This window comes from Pelobates fuscus, chromosome 3 (genome assembly GCF_036172605.1).
Source record: "Pelobates fuscus isolate aPelFus1 chromosome 3, aPelFus1.pri, whole genome shotgun sequence".
NCBI classification, from domain to species: domain Eukaryota; kingdom Metazoa; phylum Chordata; class Amphibia; order Anura; family Pelobatidae; genus Pelobates; species Pelobates fuscus.
The window spans coordinates 303658665-303675789 of NC_086319.1; the positions used below are offsets into that span (position 1 = coordinate 303658665).

The 17125-nt window shown below is 38.3% G+C and overlaps 1 protein-coding gene across 1 annotated transcript in view; it reads left to right on the plus strand.

Annotated features, from left to right (window-relative positions):
* Window positions 1-17125, plus strand: part of IGF1R (insulin like growth factor 1 receptor) — a 180329-nt gene that overhangs the window by 14168 nt on the left and 149036 nt on the right. The window contains exon 2 of the mRNA XM_063448856.1: window positions 7523-8071. Coding sequence (XP_063304926.1) covers window positions 7523-8071 — 549 coding nt within the window. The remainder of the gene's footprint in view (window positions 1-7522; window positions 8072-17125) is intronic.

Genomic DNA, 17125 nt, shown 5'->3' on the forward strand with positions numbered 1-17125 from the left:
TAAATCTTCTATTTATGAGGACCACTGAAGCATTACAGATCACTAGAATTTTAGCTCTATTCGTAAGCATGGCTATCTAGTCTGTACGGTTTGTTTCTGTTGTATATGTAACAAATATGCAGATATCCCTATTCTGCGGTGCTGCTTATACGGGATATGCTTCATATATTTATACTTGTATAGGAGATTTACTAGTCAAAATAAATCCCCTGCAAGTCCATAATATGGGTTTCTAACCACATTACATCTGGGAAAATTCTCATTCTTTCCAACTTGCTCAGCTAAACATATAGCGCTTATATTTTAAGCTCGTACATATCCAATGCTGTGTCTATTAAGTGTTTTTAAAGTTCCTTAAAACAAATCATTAGATTTTATCCTTATTATCCTTAATATCCACTATTATACTGATGACCTTCTCCTGCCAGGGCAGATTGTATATTTTCCGGGTCGTTTGCTTCAGTCTATTGTCCTACACTGTCAGATTCTCAGTGTTACAAAGTTCTTTTGAGTAGAAATGCAGGAAGCCAAAGGGTTATTTCCTCAGCCATCGTCTTCCTCCCCCCACTCAGAAAATAATGCAAAATGCTTGGAATTCCTGGAATGCCTAAGAGCTCCTGGAAGAAAGGACTGTACTGACCCCCCAGTAGGAGCCCCCTCCCCATTCATAGACTGTTGCCTGGATTTGTTATGGCTGCAAGCGGATTGGCTACTACACATAAAAGCTTCCATTGAAGAAGTTGGTAGAGAGAATGGGGCAGCACTTCCTGTGACTTCAGTCTGAGGTCAGCCTCTCCTGGAGGCCAGAGTGAGGAGGCCTGTTAGATGACTGTGTGTGTTCATGTTTGGATTATTCTAGTAGAACTGCTTCATTCATACCAAAAGGACAGATGACTGCAGACACTATATATATATATATATGTGTGTGTGTGTATATGTATATATATCTTTTATTGTGTGGGAAGTTCAATTGTTAATCAAACAGAGGGAAAATATAATACATGTAGACAACATAATAAATATATGAGACTGAGCATGCTGCTTTAATTTATGCTCATGGTTCGTTATAATAAATCTAAATATTAAAATGTTCTAGAGTTCTCTTGCTAAAAGGCATTGCAGCGTGCTGGTATATGTGCTTTTTTAAAAATGTGCCAAGCTTTTAAAATATTGTCTCGTGTTAAGACGGCTATCATCTTTACACCATAACCATCTAACTTGTAAGGGCTCTGAAATCTTTGATCAGAAAGTATGTTTAAAATCTGTAATGAAATGTTTGCAACTCATGGTCCCTGGCAAATTACGGTGGTGGCTAATCAGCCACAGCCAGGTAATGTTCTGTCTGAGCAACAGACAATTGGCTGTGCTTTAGGTGCCAGGCAAACCTCTGGTTTTGTGAAACCGCTGAAATGTTTTAACTGAAAATGGTAGGACAGTACCCAAGGGTATCATAATCGTACAATATACTCTGGTAAACTGTGACTGTTTTGTTTACAGTGTCTCTTTTAAGAAATTTAAATTTCATATTTAATTTTTTTTTTTTTTTTTTGCAAAATTCTGGTTCTTGGCTATATAAAGCAAATTATGGCTATTTTTTATATTCATTAAATTTTTTTGTTATGTGAAAAATCTCATAGCATTTTAACACTTTTTATATGGTAATCTGGTCATTTTAAAATCTGTTTAGATTTTTAATATACCATAGATTGCTTAGGTGAAAATATAATAATATATTTGAATTATTTTAAACAGGTTTTTAAATTGTTACTTAAAGAAGAGGTTTAAACACAGTCTGTTACTGACATTCCTCACATCATTCACAATAATGTGTACCTGGTCGCTGTCCACCCCCCACCCCGGTGACCTGATCATGGTGGGAGGGCACCATATTATCTCAGTGTGTCATTGTAGAAGGCTAGACAAGTGTTTCTCTGTACAAACAGCTTGTAATTTTCTTCCATCCTCTGCTGATAAGAGACAGCTACTAGCAGAACACAGCTTAAATATTATCACAGTTAAGTAAAGGTTTTACTGTCATAATATGCCTCCCACACTAGTTGCTTCTGCTAAGCGATGGATCCTGTTGTGTGAAAAAACAGGATGCAAGTCTCACTTTATCCTTCACTTGTTTATCACCAAAATTTATAGAAATCCTGTAAGGAAAAACCTGACAGTTCCTACTGTTCCTTGTTGCGTCACACACCCTACTGCACAGTAGGTAACTGTGTCTGTCCTTGGATAACCTGATATAGATTCCTGGGTCCAAATTGATGAGTGCCTGGAACATGTACTGCAAGATTCTACTATTGCTCCTATCAGTGCATTTCAGACAGCTGGGTTGTCTAAAAGGTCATCAACAGCTGTTGTCATGGTAGTCGTACATCTCAAACTGCTTGACATCTACCTTTTGGCCACCCGTGCTCTTAGAGCAGCACAATAAATAGATACAGTGTGCCAAAGTGCCATTTCATTGCCTGTGCATCGTAGGTCCTCAACAACTTCAGTGTCAAAGGTTAGTCACCACCATTGTCTCCGATCTTTTCACTTTCCAGCCACACTACCAACTCAGGCACTTTGAGATTAGTGTTTGTCTCGTCCATCTGTCGCTTTAACGTATTTATTTTGTTTAATTCTGTCGGACAGGTTGTACATTTTCAGGTCTGTGCTAGAAATTCAGGTTTGTCTAGCATAATCACCATGCTTTATAGACTTGCTGCCAGTTTCCATGGAAGAATGTATCTGCTACATCTGACATAATATAATATACATTAGTAATTCTAAAGTTTCCAGTTACCATTTTCCCACTTTTGAGCAAATTCAATTTGCTGGGCTGTTTTGTTTGATAGCATTGTTTGTTCAGGATTCATTGTTTATTAAAGGAACACTATAGTGTTAGGAATACAAACGTATTCCTAAAGCTATAGTTTTTAAGTACCTTTGTAGATGCAGTTGTAATGGTGACTGCAGTCTTCCTTTAACTTCTGGAAACTTACCTGGTGTCCAGCGGGTGCTGGTCACAGCCTCTTGCAAGGAGTTGGCTTTAACAATTCTAAGCCCTGCTGAGTCCCTGCAGGGCAGGCTAATTGGCTGAGTTTGTCAGAGTCAGTGTGCTCTTGGTCAATGAGTTTAGCCTTACAAATGGTTAGACATATGAGGTTGCCAGTGCACTCACGACACCATAACCCATACAGCACAATGTAGTGGTTATGGTCTTGGAATGTTCAATTTTGGAGGTTTTTAATAGTTTTTGTATGCATGAATCTTTTCACTGTAATTTCTCCAATATGCTGTAGAGCTTTCAGTTGAAATTAAACTACATATTCCACAAACCCCCTTGCATGTTAATGTGAAGGATGTGTATAGCTGTCCCACTGGAAAATCACACACAGTTCCTGTTCACTGCAAATCTTGTTGATTTTAAATTCAAAATGAACATTTAGCATTTTTTTTTTTTTTTTTTTATTTTTTTATAAGCTTTGTTTTTAACTCCATAATGCATTAAAGGGAAGGTTATCTCTTATCTTGTGTGGTCTTATAGTCAAGGATCCCACAGGAACCGCTTTAAAAAATGCATTTACTTTGGCAGTGAATTCTACATACACTCAAAGCTATCAGACATAACATGGCCAAGGTAGTAACTGAAGTGAATCTCTATGCTAGAAACCAGAATGTGCCCCCTTCTGGGCACTATAGTAATATGATCATTATGGTAGTGGCCCTCATGGGGAGGGGAGAGCCTTGGTAGACTTTAAAAGGCAGTTCTGAAACCTCTGGCTAAGCAGTAACTTTGCAGAAACTTTCCTACCCTCTGCCAAAAATAATTGCACTTGATGGATTATGTAGAAAACCAGTGTGTGCGGGCATTTGAATACCTAACCACTTAAGGATCAGTCCTTCGTGCAGGACTTTAATGCCTAGTGATGGCGTAGACCGCTATGCAGTAAAAGTACCAGCATGGCTTAAATCCCTGCTTGTATCAAGGAACCCCTGAGGGTCTCCGCTGTCAGATGGGTCCAGAATTAGTGGCCACAGACTGACTGACTGCTCTGTTTGAAGTGAGTGTTGCAATCAGCCATTTAAATGGGGATTTAAATTTATTTTCTTACAGTGCGGTATGAGCAGGTTTAAATCCCTGCTCACACCAGGAAACCCAGCTGTCAATAGATACCTGGGGCTCCCTCAGTCAGCTGGGGACATTTTATTAGCCCCAGACTCACAGGTAAGCGGCATGCAGAGCTCAAAGTGAAATTGGCATGCAGTACTTTCAATGGGAATTTAAATCTCTATGTTGATGCCTACATCAGGAAACTCTGGTATCATAAGATACCTGGGGCTTCCCCCTGCCTTCTTGTGACATTTGTAGTGGTCCCAGACTTTTTGATGAACTGAATGCAGCGCTGAAACTCAGCACTCCATATAGCCCTTTAAATGTCACTGGATTTGGTGATTGGGAGATCTCCATGGGTCACTCCATGCCCCGATGGCATTTTTATCGATCCTGGTCTTTGTCAGTTGTCCAGCACTGCTCGCAATGCACTGGGCATACTATTTCCAATGCAAGCTATATGAAGCTGTCATACTGAAAATGGCCAGTAGAAGGCAGCAACATACCACTCTGTTTTATCTTGAAATTCCCTTTGCTAATATCAGTAGTGATTAGCAGAGAGGTTTAGGATTAAAGGGACACTATAGTATAGTCATTCCCTGCATGTGTTTTGCTTCAAATACGGTCTTTTCGAAGAAAATAGAAAAAATATGCACTGGCACTCTTTTATCCTAATGGTGGTAGGTATCAAGGTAGCCCACAATAAGTACCTTCAATAATCACAAAAAAAATCATATGATACCGCACTTTATAGATATAAAGTAAAATGTATCTTTATTATTGTTTTCAATAAGAATTTTTTAAATACAGTAGAAATGTGTCACAAATCAAATTGTCACCTTAATTTGTTTTATGTAAACTCTACACCACCTTAGGTGATATGCTAACAAAGAAATAAATAAAATTAGCCCCAATAGATATACCTCTGAATAACCAGCATTGTAATATAAGACAACTTTATAGGGATATGTAAGCCCTATCCGCAATTGACACTGATCATCTGGACCAAAAAAGATTGTAGAAAAAAAGAAAACGAGAAAAACAAAGTGCTGAAAAAAATTGAAAAACAAAAAAATACTTGATAAAATTTTTTTAAAAATGTATATACTGGACTGTATATACATTTTTTTAATTTTTCAAGTATTTTTTTTGTTTTTTCATTTTTTTCATCACTTTTTGTTTTTCTCTTGTTTTTTTTTTTCTACAATCTTTTTAGAGGCGCATCTGCAATGATTGAGGCATATTATGCCTCAATCACGCAGAGCGTCCTGTGACGTCGGACGAGGATGCTGACGTCGGCGGGGGAGGAGAGGTAAAGGAGCATGGCGGCGCTGGAATTAGGTGAGCTATTGAAGGGGTTTTAACCCTTTCAGCGCCACGGGGGCAGGGGAACCTGAGGGTGGGGGCAGATTTTGTTTCCCTGACACTATAGTGTCCCTTTAATTACTGATGAGAGTTGTTTGGCATACCCTCCAATTATTTGTTTCTAAATAATTCCATAAAAAAAAACAAAGACATTATTTGGCATTGCAGTTCAGGAACTGTGTGAGTAAGGTGTAATCCTGATACTTTGCTCTCCCTCCCCCACACTCCTTTTACAACCTTCTGGTGCAAGTGAAGCAGTCTAAGCCAAATAAATAAATCAGTCGTGTGTTGACACAGCATGTGAATAAAAAGGTTTGAGATGTTGCCCTTCAGCCATGCTTGACCGTACAGAACTTTTGAGGATGGATATAAGGAATATGTAGGCAGTGGCAAAGGAAAGGGTGATTGGAGCTGTAATGTTACTGAGGCTGTGTCTGGAATCCAAAGTGTATTAAGTGTACTTGGTTAAAATTTTTCTTTCTTTACAAACTCTGCAATGAATTGCTCCTCAATATTTTATTCATCCTATTCATCAATGGGGGCCTAACCCCAAAGTATCACAAATATGTTATTTTTGTAGGAGCGTCATTTTAAGGACCTGAATTAACATGCCAAGTGGTACTGAAACCTTCGCTTATCATTCACCCACACTACACAAATGAGACTTGTAGCATCCACTGCATCTGCCAACAGCGTGCTTTCTGTAACTCGGCGGACTCTGCCGTTCATGCAAACGTGTGAATGAGGGACAAACCGTGCAGTGAACCAGTGCTTTAATTTAATTTCTGTAAACCACCAGCACTGTGTGCTGATTTCTAGTCGCCATAGCAATCTGGTACCCAGGATATGTTGAACCTTGTCCAAGTACAAGCCGCATAAAACTAGCCTTAGACATTTTTGAGATTCATAGAATAGTGTTATTCCACTACAGTTAAAACATGTGCTTATAATAACTTACAAAATCTGTTTTGAAACCAGGGCAAACTATAAAGTTAAAGCAAGCAATATACATTAAATAAGTGTTTTGACAATGTAGAAGAGGTTTAAATAAACATCCTATCAGGCTCCTGTTGCTAGACAACATACGATAAAAAAAAAATTGTAAATCTCCTCATTCTTATTACTGACGAGGTTTAAAATTCTAGTATTAATAATACTGTAAATGTTTTGTTTTACCTCCATCACCGTTTACTTGATTCAATATCAATCATTGTCATTTGAGACAATAGCAACACTCAAATCTATGCGTTATTCGTCTTAAAGAGGATTTGTCACTAAAAATACAATGCATGTAATCTACTTCTATTTAACTCCCTGTGTCCGAATCTCTCTCTCTTTTTTTTTTTTTATAGTTTTCATAAACCAGATAAGGAATTGTAGGACCCACTTCTATACAGCAGTCAAGTTAACAATTGATGGATCTTAAAGCAAGGTTCTGTTTGTTACTAGTCAAATTTACCCACAGTCCATCAGTAAAGTCATCCCACAAAAGGGCTAACAGCAGGCGTCTTAGACAGAGGAGAGCAAAATGACTGCACCCAGGTATCCGGTACAAGGCAGAACAGATACCAAATATAAATAAAGTGGCAAGGGAGAAAATATACTTTGTAAAATTCAGTGTGATTAAGGAAAAGAAAACCAAAGGAAAATAAATAAGGGACAGATCACTTTAGTGCATGATTTAACTGTCACTGCGCTGTGTAACTTCTACGAACCTGTTTGAGATAGGGGGGGAGTTACACCCCCTCCACCCCCCATCTCATAGTGGTACAAAATATGTCGGAAGAGGAGCTAAGGAGCTAGAAATAACACATTTCTGTTACCCTAGCTCTTCTTCTGACCCCTTTTCTGCTGCCTGAGAGTGTAACTGGGTCTCTTGATCTTATGGTTTACAATGTGTTTATAATCCCTTGAGGACATTATTTTTCCCAATTTTGTGTGCACACACATTTTATATCTTTGTAACAGAGTTTGTAAATATTCTTTGAATGTCTGTTAGTGGCACATTGCATAACCTCTTTTTAATTTAAATTTTTTTTTTTTTCTCCACAGTTTGCCTTTATCAGGACATTCGTAACGATGTGCATGAGCTTAAAAGGCTTGAAGACTGTGTTATAATTGAAGGGTATCTGCAGATTCTTCTCATCTCCAATGCTAAGGCGGAAGACTTTCGAAACCTCCGGTTTCCCAAGCTAGCTGTTATTACGGACTATCTCCTGCTTTTTCGGGTTTCAGGCCTGGAGAGCCTCAGTGATCTCTTTCCAAACCTTACAGTTATCCGTGGAAAATCTCTGTTTTACAATTATGCCCTAGTCATCTTTGAGATGACTGACCTGAAGGAAATTGGTTTGCATAGTCTAAGGAATATCACACGAGGCGCTATACGGATTGAGAAGAACTCAGACTTGTGTTACCTTTCTACCGTGGATTGGTCGCTTGTCCTGGATGCTGTCTACAACAATTATATAGTTGGGAATAAGTCACCAAAGGAGTGTGGGGACCTTTGTCCTGGCGCTATGGAGTCAAAGTCCTTTTGTACTAAGACCTCGATTAATAATGAATTTGCGCCTCGATGTTGGTCAGCTGATCACTGCCAAAAAGGTAAGGGCCATGCTATATTTGGATGGATATGCCATTTAATGTAATGTTATTATATAAAGGTTTTACTTGTGGGGATTCAGTCGTGCTCCACCTCTTCTAACGTAAGCTGGTGGAGAAATTAATGTGCATGGCCTTCCCTATTGAAAAGCATTGACTTATTTATTTTCTATGGGGTTTTCTCTGACGCTGGAGGTCCTCATGCAGAGTGTGAGGACATTGAGCGTCGTTTCACAGATGAAAACTCTGTGAAACTCCAGTAAACACCTCTCAAGGCTGTTTGGTAGACAGCCACTAGAGGCAGTCTTAATACTGCAATGTAAACATTGCCGTTTCTTTAAAACTTCAATGTTTTACATTGCAGGACTAAAGGGAACAGGGACTGTACACCAAGACCACTTTAATGCGATGAAGTTGCCAGGGTGCCTTTAGTGTCCCTTTAACCCCTTAAGGACACATGACATGTGTGACATGTTGTGATTCCCTTTTATTCCAAAAGTTTGGTCCTTAAGGGGTTAATAAGGCAACTTTGCATTGTAAATGTTTCGGTCAGGAGTTTGATCACATGTGTTGTACATCTTGAAATACTGTTTGTAATTTACTTAATACTGATTTCTTATGATTTCAAAATTGAGATGCAAAATGCTGAATTGCAGATGTTTTCCAAAAAAGCACTGTTTGTATGGTGTATTTGAAGCAGAAACCATAGAATAAAATTGAGGACAACAATGACGGATTGTGACCTGTAGCACTGCCTCTGATTAGCTACAACAGATATAGTTCCCAACATTAAACTATAAGTAAATTAAATAAAATAAAAAATATTTTATACTTTGCAATTTAATTGATTAAAAAAAAATGTTAGGGGGGAAAAAGCTTAGTCAATGTTCTCGTTTACTGATTATTCCATTCCTTTCATTGCTGTTGTATATCAGAATTTTATATTGTGTGTACCAAATGTCCAAAGGAGCCCTCAACCTTCCATAAAGCTGAGTGGCCTGCTTTAATAAGAAACAAGAGAAACACACAGCATATATTTTGTCAAGTACCAGCCTAAATGTGTTTTAAAGCAAAATAGACTCTCTTCCTACGTAAGCAGCACATTTCATATGGGATTTGCCTGATTTGTGTACTTTGATGTTGTGGGAGGTTAAGCATGATATGGCTTTATAATGTAGCTGAATTCCCAGTGTTCTTTAATATAAGCGGTCTTTGAACAGCTTCAATATTGCACATTCTGGGGATGTGCAACAGATCTCGTGTATTTTGGTTGTGTGTCTGTATACATAGTACTGTGCAAATGTCTGTATTTAATATGGCCAGAACCAGAGACAATTTGAAAGCTTGGTAGTTTTTAAGACATCAATAAGGTGAATCAGAAATTGTATTTGGTTTGTTATTTGGTTAGCAGTTTACAAAAGGCCCTCACTACTCTGTTTTTTTTATTTTTTTATTTTTTCTTCTAATTTGAAAACTTTATGGAAGGTTTTACATCAGTCATAATTCAACATGAGGACATTGTTTGTTTGCTCTTGTACACAGTAATTGTTACATAAGATAAAATGTAAGTACAAAAATCAATTGTACAATGATTAGTCTGAGGGGACTAATAACAAGAGTAGAGAAATACGAAGACATAAGAATACAGGGTAGAAATGGGGAGGTTTTTTTTCCCTGGGGATCGCACCTCATGGTTTTGTGACAGGCGTGTTTTGGGGTGGCCTCACAATGATTTTCTAATGGCTATGTAGGTATCTTCTCCCGTTGCTTTTGAGAGAATTTATTATTTTTTTCACCCACAACCTACAACTCGCCAAGAGTTTAGTGCGTCTCATGTTAAGTGGCACGGAATTGTACGTTTCATAATTATAACCTAAGTAGGAAGGAGACCCACATCTTGCATGACTCCATTGTGGCTTTGTCATATCCTTGATGTATTGCTGGTTTTTATTAGTATCCTTAGGTATGTTGTATTGTGTTTGTGTGTGTGTGTGTGTGTGTATGTGTATACACACACACACACACACACACACACACACACTAATAGTAATTAATTAATATTTATATATATATATATATATATATATGTGTGTGTGTGTGTGTCACAGTTTAGGTGACAGCCTTGCCCCATAAAGGGCTAAATTACCTTTTAACCCATGCCACCCTGCTCTCTTCGTGGATGGCCCTGCAGAATGGCAATGCTTTGCAAGGTTAAAACTAGGGGCACATGGCACCCAGACCACTTTATTGAGATGATGTGGTCTGAGTGCCTATAGTGTCCCTAAGTATCTTCTAATTAGAGCCCCCAAAATATTCTGTGCTTTACTGTATGTGCTAAACGTGATGGTTTACATCCTACAAATAAACATTCTGTCACACATCAAATGTGTTTTTCTGCAACACTTTTTATTTTTTTTGCTCTGTGAGTTAATTGTTCTTGTTCTACAATCGTGGTTGTGTTTTTGTCACCCCCTCCATCCCCACATTTTTATTTATTTTTTTATTTCCACTTGTTACAAATTATTCATTATACAGGAAAGAGGAAGCATTTCTTTAAAAGCCATTTTTGTTGGCGAACATTTCCCTTTGGGACTAATCTTTAGCTGATGCACATAATGCTCTGCGTTATAATTTAGTATACTGCTTATTTATTATTGTGTTATCATTATCTATCAAGCGTCAACAGATTCCGCAGTGCTGTACAATGGTTATACATTTATTGAATATTCTTTCACTAATCTGACGTTGTGAAATCAAATTCTTTTGTATATCCTCTTTTTTTTTTTTCTCGTCTTCGTCTTCGTCTTCTTCTTCTTCTTCTTCTTCTTCATGTTTTGATGCTTAAAGTGGCGCTGTCATGCCAAACTTACTTTTCTCCTATGGTTTGTTCTTCTCTTCCTCTCTCAGAATTTGGTCTTCTTTTCTTCATATCTGATCTAGTTTTCTTTAAAAAGAAAAAAAAGAAAAAAAGAAGACCAAATAAGGGACTACTTTGTCTTGTACTTTTCCTACGCTTGACTCTGACACAAGGAGGAGTTTAAGTCTGCTCCATTTCAACTGTGTCAAAGAAAGTTTTCCCACAATACTCGCCCTCCTCCTTGACACAGGAAATAAAGCTAACTCAAGCTCCTCCTTTGGTCAAAGAAAGTCAAGCATAGGAAAAACTTATTATTATTATTATTATTATTATTATTATTATTATTATTTTATTTTTTATATAGCGCCAGCAAATTCCGTAGCGCTGTACAATGGAATAAGACAAAGTAATCCTTAATTTGTCTTCTATAAAAAAAAAAGTAGATCAGAAATAAAGAAAATCAGAGCAGATTCTGAGAGAGGAAGAGAAGAGGAAAATCGTTTAGTGTGTTAGTGCTGCTTTCATGTATGATTTTGCATCACTGCTCCCTAAAATACAAAATGTGTTTAAACGAATTCCATAGAGAGAACCCCAAGTTGGTTCTGTGTATTGCAAGAGTATACTGTCACACTTGTGACTGCTGATTTAAAAAACAAATTAATGTGCTGTCAAATAAAATACTGCTCTCGCCTGTATTTTTTAGACATTAATATTTGTAAATATTAAATGTATAATAACATCTCACTTTAATCACATACTTCTTCCCATCTCACAGTGTTTCTCAATGTTCCTGGTGTGAATGATATCCAAGACGCAACTTAAAGGACCACTATAGTGCCAGGAAAACATACTCGTTTTCCTGTCACTATAGTGCCCTGAGGGTGCCCCCACCCTCAGGGACCCCCTCCAGCCGGGGCTGGATGGAGAGGAAGCGGTTAAACTTACCTCTTATTCCAGCGCCGGGCGGGGAGCTCTCCTCCTGCTCTCCGCCTCCTCGGCTGAATGCGCATGCGCGGCAGGAGCCGTGCGCGCATTCAGCCAGTCTCATAGGAAAGCATTATCAATGGACGCCGGCGTCTTCTCACTGTGATTTTACAGTGAGAGACACGCAAGCCCTCTAGCGGCTGTCAATGAGACAGCCACTAGAGGCTGGCTTAACCCTTATATAAACATAGCAGTTTCTTTGAAATTGCTATGTTTATATATAAAAAAGAGTTAAACCTAGCTGGACCAGGCACCCAGTCAACTTCATTAAGCTGAAGTGGTCTGGGTGCCTATAGCGGTCCTTTAAATGCAGAATAATACAGCTCAGTCAGTTGTTGGTTTCATTAGACCTCATGTTCTTATATAGTCAGATTTTTGAAACATTATGGCTGCAAGCACCCTTTTTAATTCTATATCAGAATTTCACACTCCACTAACGATAATTATATTAGCGTGATGTATTACTCCGCCTAGAACCCAACCTCAAATTGTGATTGGTGTTAAATTCTGCCATCTGCTTGTGTAGTAAAAGATTGTGACAAGGGTTAAATGCACCCTTTTGTAGTCCTATGTGTCACTTGGCATATTGTAATTGTAAACGAACCCTGGTCCGGTCACATCGAGAAGCTTAAACCGATGTGGGACTCTGACAAAACCTCCAAAGAAGAGCTAAAGTTACCGTTGCCTGTAAAGATACCTTTTTTTTTTTTTTTTTAAACCCTCCATCAAGCCTCAGCTGGTGTTTGTGTGATATCACCCAAATCACTCCAGAAATCCTGTTCCAGAGCAGAGGGGTTTCCGGCAGAGACACTTGACCCAAGTGCTGAGCCACAGTTGTATTTTTCCTGTGTTTGCCTTTAAAAAAAAAAAAAATGTTCAGTCATCTCAGAATGTTCTATTTTTGCTGGAAATCTGCATCTTCTACAGAGGTTGAAGTGGCTGAGGATTGTTAACAAATCCTGGTTTAATGTTTTTAATGGTAGCAAAATTATTATTCCATTTTTAATTGCTTGCCGTCTAGCTCAATTGGACAGAATTTAATGTCTGCTTAAAGTCAACTCTACATTATTCTATTTAAAAGTGGTCTCTCTCCAGTTGTAGTTTCATAGAATTTCAATGTTAAATAAAAAAATAATATATAAAGATAAAATGCATAGTGAACCTTGAGTTTGCTGTATAACAGTCATTTCAAAACCTTTATGTTCTCAATCTCTTACATACTCCACTTTTCATCTCTGAGTTGTTAAGATTAGGCGAGAATAAATTTAGTTGGCAAGCCATTTTACATCAACCGTAAAGGAATACTGTAGAGGTCAAAACAACTTTAGCTTGATGAAGCTGTTTTAGTGTATAGTACATACCGTATATACTCGAGTATAAGCCGAGTTTTTCAGCACATTTTTTGTGCTGAAAAACTCCAACTCGACTTATACTCGAGTCAATGTCTGTATTATGGCAATTTATATTGCCATAATACAGACAAGGGGCTGTGTAGGAGGGGGACTGGCAGAGAGCGTTTACTTACCTCCCTTCTCCTCCGCGCTGGTCCGGTCAGCTCCCTTCTCCTCCGCGCTGGTCCGGTCAGCTCCCTTCTCCGCCGCGCTGGTCCGGTCAGCTCCCCTGTCAGCTCCACTGTAAGTCTTGCGAGAGCCGCGGGGTCATAGCGCGGCCGCGAGACTTACACTGGGAGCTGACAGGGGAGCTGACCGGACCGGCGCGGAGGAGAAGGGAGCTGACAGAAGCTGCAGGAGAGGTAAGTAAACGCTCTCTGCCAGTCCCCCTCCACTGAACTGCCAATGCCACTGGATCACCAGGGAGTGAGAGCCCCCCTCCCTGCCATGTATCAAGTAGGGAGGGGGGACGAAAAAAAAATAAAAATATAAATAATAATAAAATAATTTAACAAAAAAAATTTATTAAAATAATAAATAAAAAACATAATAATAATAAAAATGCCCCCCCCCCCCACCAAGGCTCTGCAACACATACACAAACACACACTGCATCATACACAAACACACACTGCATCACACACACTCACACTGCATCACACACACTCACACTGCATCACACACACTCACACTGCATCACACACACTCACACTGCATCACACACACTCACACTGCATCACACACTCACACTGCATCACACACACTCACACTGCATCACACACACTCACACTGCATCACACACACACACACTATAAATAAATATTCAATTAATATCATTTTTTTAGGATCTAATTTTATTTAGAAATTTACCAGTAGCTACATTTGTATGAGTCTTATACTCGAGTCAATACGTTCCCAGTTTTTTGGGGTAAAATTAGGGGCCTCGGCTTATATTCGGGTCGGCTTATACTCGAGTATATTCGGTAATCACTCAATTTTGTTAGATCATATTTGTTTCGGTTTATGTAGCCCTAGCCATACCTCCCCTGGCTGTTAACACCGCCCTCATTGGAAAACCAAGTTAATTTTCAATCAGATATTCCTTTGCTTTAGAAGTGTTTATCCCCTGCTCCTTAACCACACACATAAGGCTCCTGCAGTGCATAGAAGACTATTAACATAATATGAGACATTCTAAATTAACCAGAGTGTGCAATAAAGGAAGTGTAAGCATTAGATCTCTCTTTACAGGAACTGTTTAGGATGGTTTTATAAGTCACAACCATGGAGATGTGCCTAGGACTGTTTAACAGTCATTTAACTCCTAAATTGCAGAGAGTTGAGCAGTGAGACTGCAGAAAGCATGGTCTATACACCAAAACTGCTTTATTAAGCTAAAGTTATTTTGGTGCCTATAGTGACACTTTAAGTTATCTTGACGGCAGCGTTAAAGCAGTGTGCATTGAAACCTATCAATTCAGATGTGATTAATTCACCATTACATGCAGAACAAAGACATTTCAGATGTAATAACATTCAGATTTCAGATGTACTAAAATTAGTTTTTGGTAACTTCCCTTTTTTTTTTGTTTTTTTTAGAGACACTCTAAGCACCAAAAACACTGCATCCTAATATAGCTCAAACAGCCATCAGAGCTGCTACATCCTTAAGATATTTAAATTTTTGAAGCTCTAAGTGTTTGGTGTCTCCATGTACTGCATGATGACGCCAAATGTGATTAGTCCAGGAAGCATCAGACTCAGCTCTTTACATGGAGAAACCTTGCATTGATAGATTGCTGTGCATATGCCAGCTGCAGCAATTGCCCTTTTTGTATGATAACCTACTAAGGATTCAGAAGACATCTGACTTGCCATATTTATTTTTAAATTTAGTGTTCCTTTAAGTGCCTACAAGCTATTTTCCTTTGAGACAGATCTAGAGTGCAGTTTAATATACATTTCATTTTTTTTTTCTGTGTAAAGAGGAGTTTTTGTAGAAAATGTTATCTTAAGGGCAGACGTCTTTTTTTCCAGCATTTACTATGATGCAGTAAGCCAATGTCAAAGGTGTTGTGCACTCTAATCTTACACAAGCACGTACACAGCTGACAAATGTATTTTGTGAAAGCTGACATTGTTCTCTAAATCGAAGATGAACACTTCCTGTTCAGACCTCTATCCATTTTAATACGTGCCACGCGACCGAATGATGCTTGCTAATAAATTAAGAATTCACGGAGATCCACCTTGCCAACAATTACAAAATATATTCCAATATCGATAGTAGCATATGCTTTGAGATCCGAGATCTGAATGATCTGCACATCTTCAGTACTGCATATCAATGCTCTAACTAGTTATTTTTTATTGATTATTTGGAAACAGTGACGAAATATCTGGTGCAGATCTTATATGTAATATATATATATATTTTTTCCTTTCCAGTTTTCTTTTATTCTTCATCTTTTGGAACCTTAATACAAAACCACACATGAATCTAGTTTATCAGTGTGTTCAAAAACTAAACATTATTCGCCATTCAAATACCGGAAGACTTTCCGGGACGTAGCGCCAGTGGCTAATTAGTCAACGTAATATGTTCTCTGCCAGCATTTGTTGTTGACTAAATTGTTCTGTATATTACGAAAGAATGAATTTTCTCCTTCCTCGATCTCTCCTCTTAAAACATTGTGTTTCTCTGCCAAATGTTTCTTAGAATCAAATAATTTATTTATTTTTATTGTGGCTGCAGGAAAAGATTTAATAAGTCTCTTTTTAGCTGTGATCTACCTTCCTCTCTTCTGACCTTATTGGATTTATTTCACGATACTAGCTTTTCCTGTGTCTGTTTTTGTTTTAGGATCCCCCACGATTGGCCCAGCTACACACACACCATTTTTGTCCTTCTTTCCTGCTGTTTTTTTGCCCAAAATGAAACCACAAATATGTTTGCTATGTATCCATAAATTGTTCGGACCATAACAAATATTTACCATGTTTGTTCCAGGATTATGTTTAGTCAACACTTCCTTTTCTGTCCCACCACGCTTTCATATATTTTTAAGGAAATATAACCGTGCAGTTTAGAATGGTTAGGTTTACATGTAAACACAGCATGTTACAATATGCAAGGCTGTTTATTACTTTTGCATATATCGCTGAACAATGATTCTTGGGATTAAATTACATTCTTCCTATGGAATATAGGGCTGTTTATAAATATTTTTTTAAATGATCGTGTTAAACCACTCGTGTGTGATCAGCTGACACTCTCAGGCAATTAATTTCTGGCTCGCTGGTGTTGATATTGGAGATTAGAAATGGTGCCCAGCAGACTGCAGGTAAGAAGTCAAACCGTTCAAAAACAGTTTGACTCCTTTATAGTAGGTGAGGGGGATGATACCAGTGCACTCCTGGCACTATAATCATTACATCTCACTGCAGTTATTATGGTCCTTGAAATGTTCCTTTAACACACTATAACAAGTTCTTATACCATGTTGTTTTAACATGCTGTAGGGGAGATCCCATAAGAACAGCTTGACATGTTTCTTCCCACTTTTCTCTTTAAAGCATCTGTGTCACTTATCAATATTTAATAAAGATATCGTTATGAAGTTCTGATACTTTCTGCGCCAGAATTGCATTGAAATTCTAACACAATCCAAAGATACCACAAGACCAAGCAAGGACTACTTTGTTTTATGGTAAACTTGAGGTTGACAAAAGGCGTTGCTCCGGTGTCCACTTTTGTCCAGTCCGAGAAGCCATCACAGGTGATGTGTGATTCGGGCATGATCTCGCCCAGTGCGAGTTGTCCCC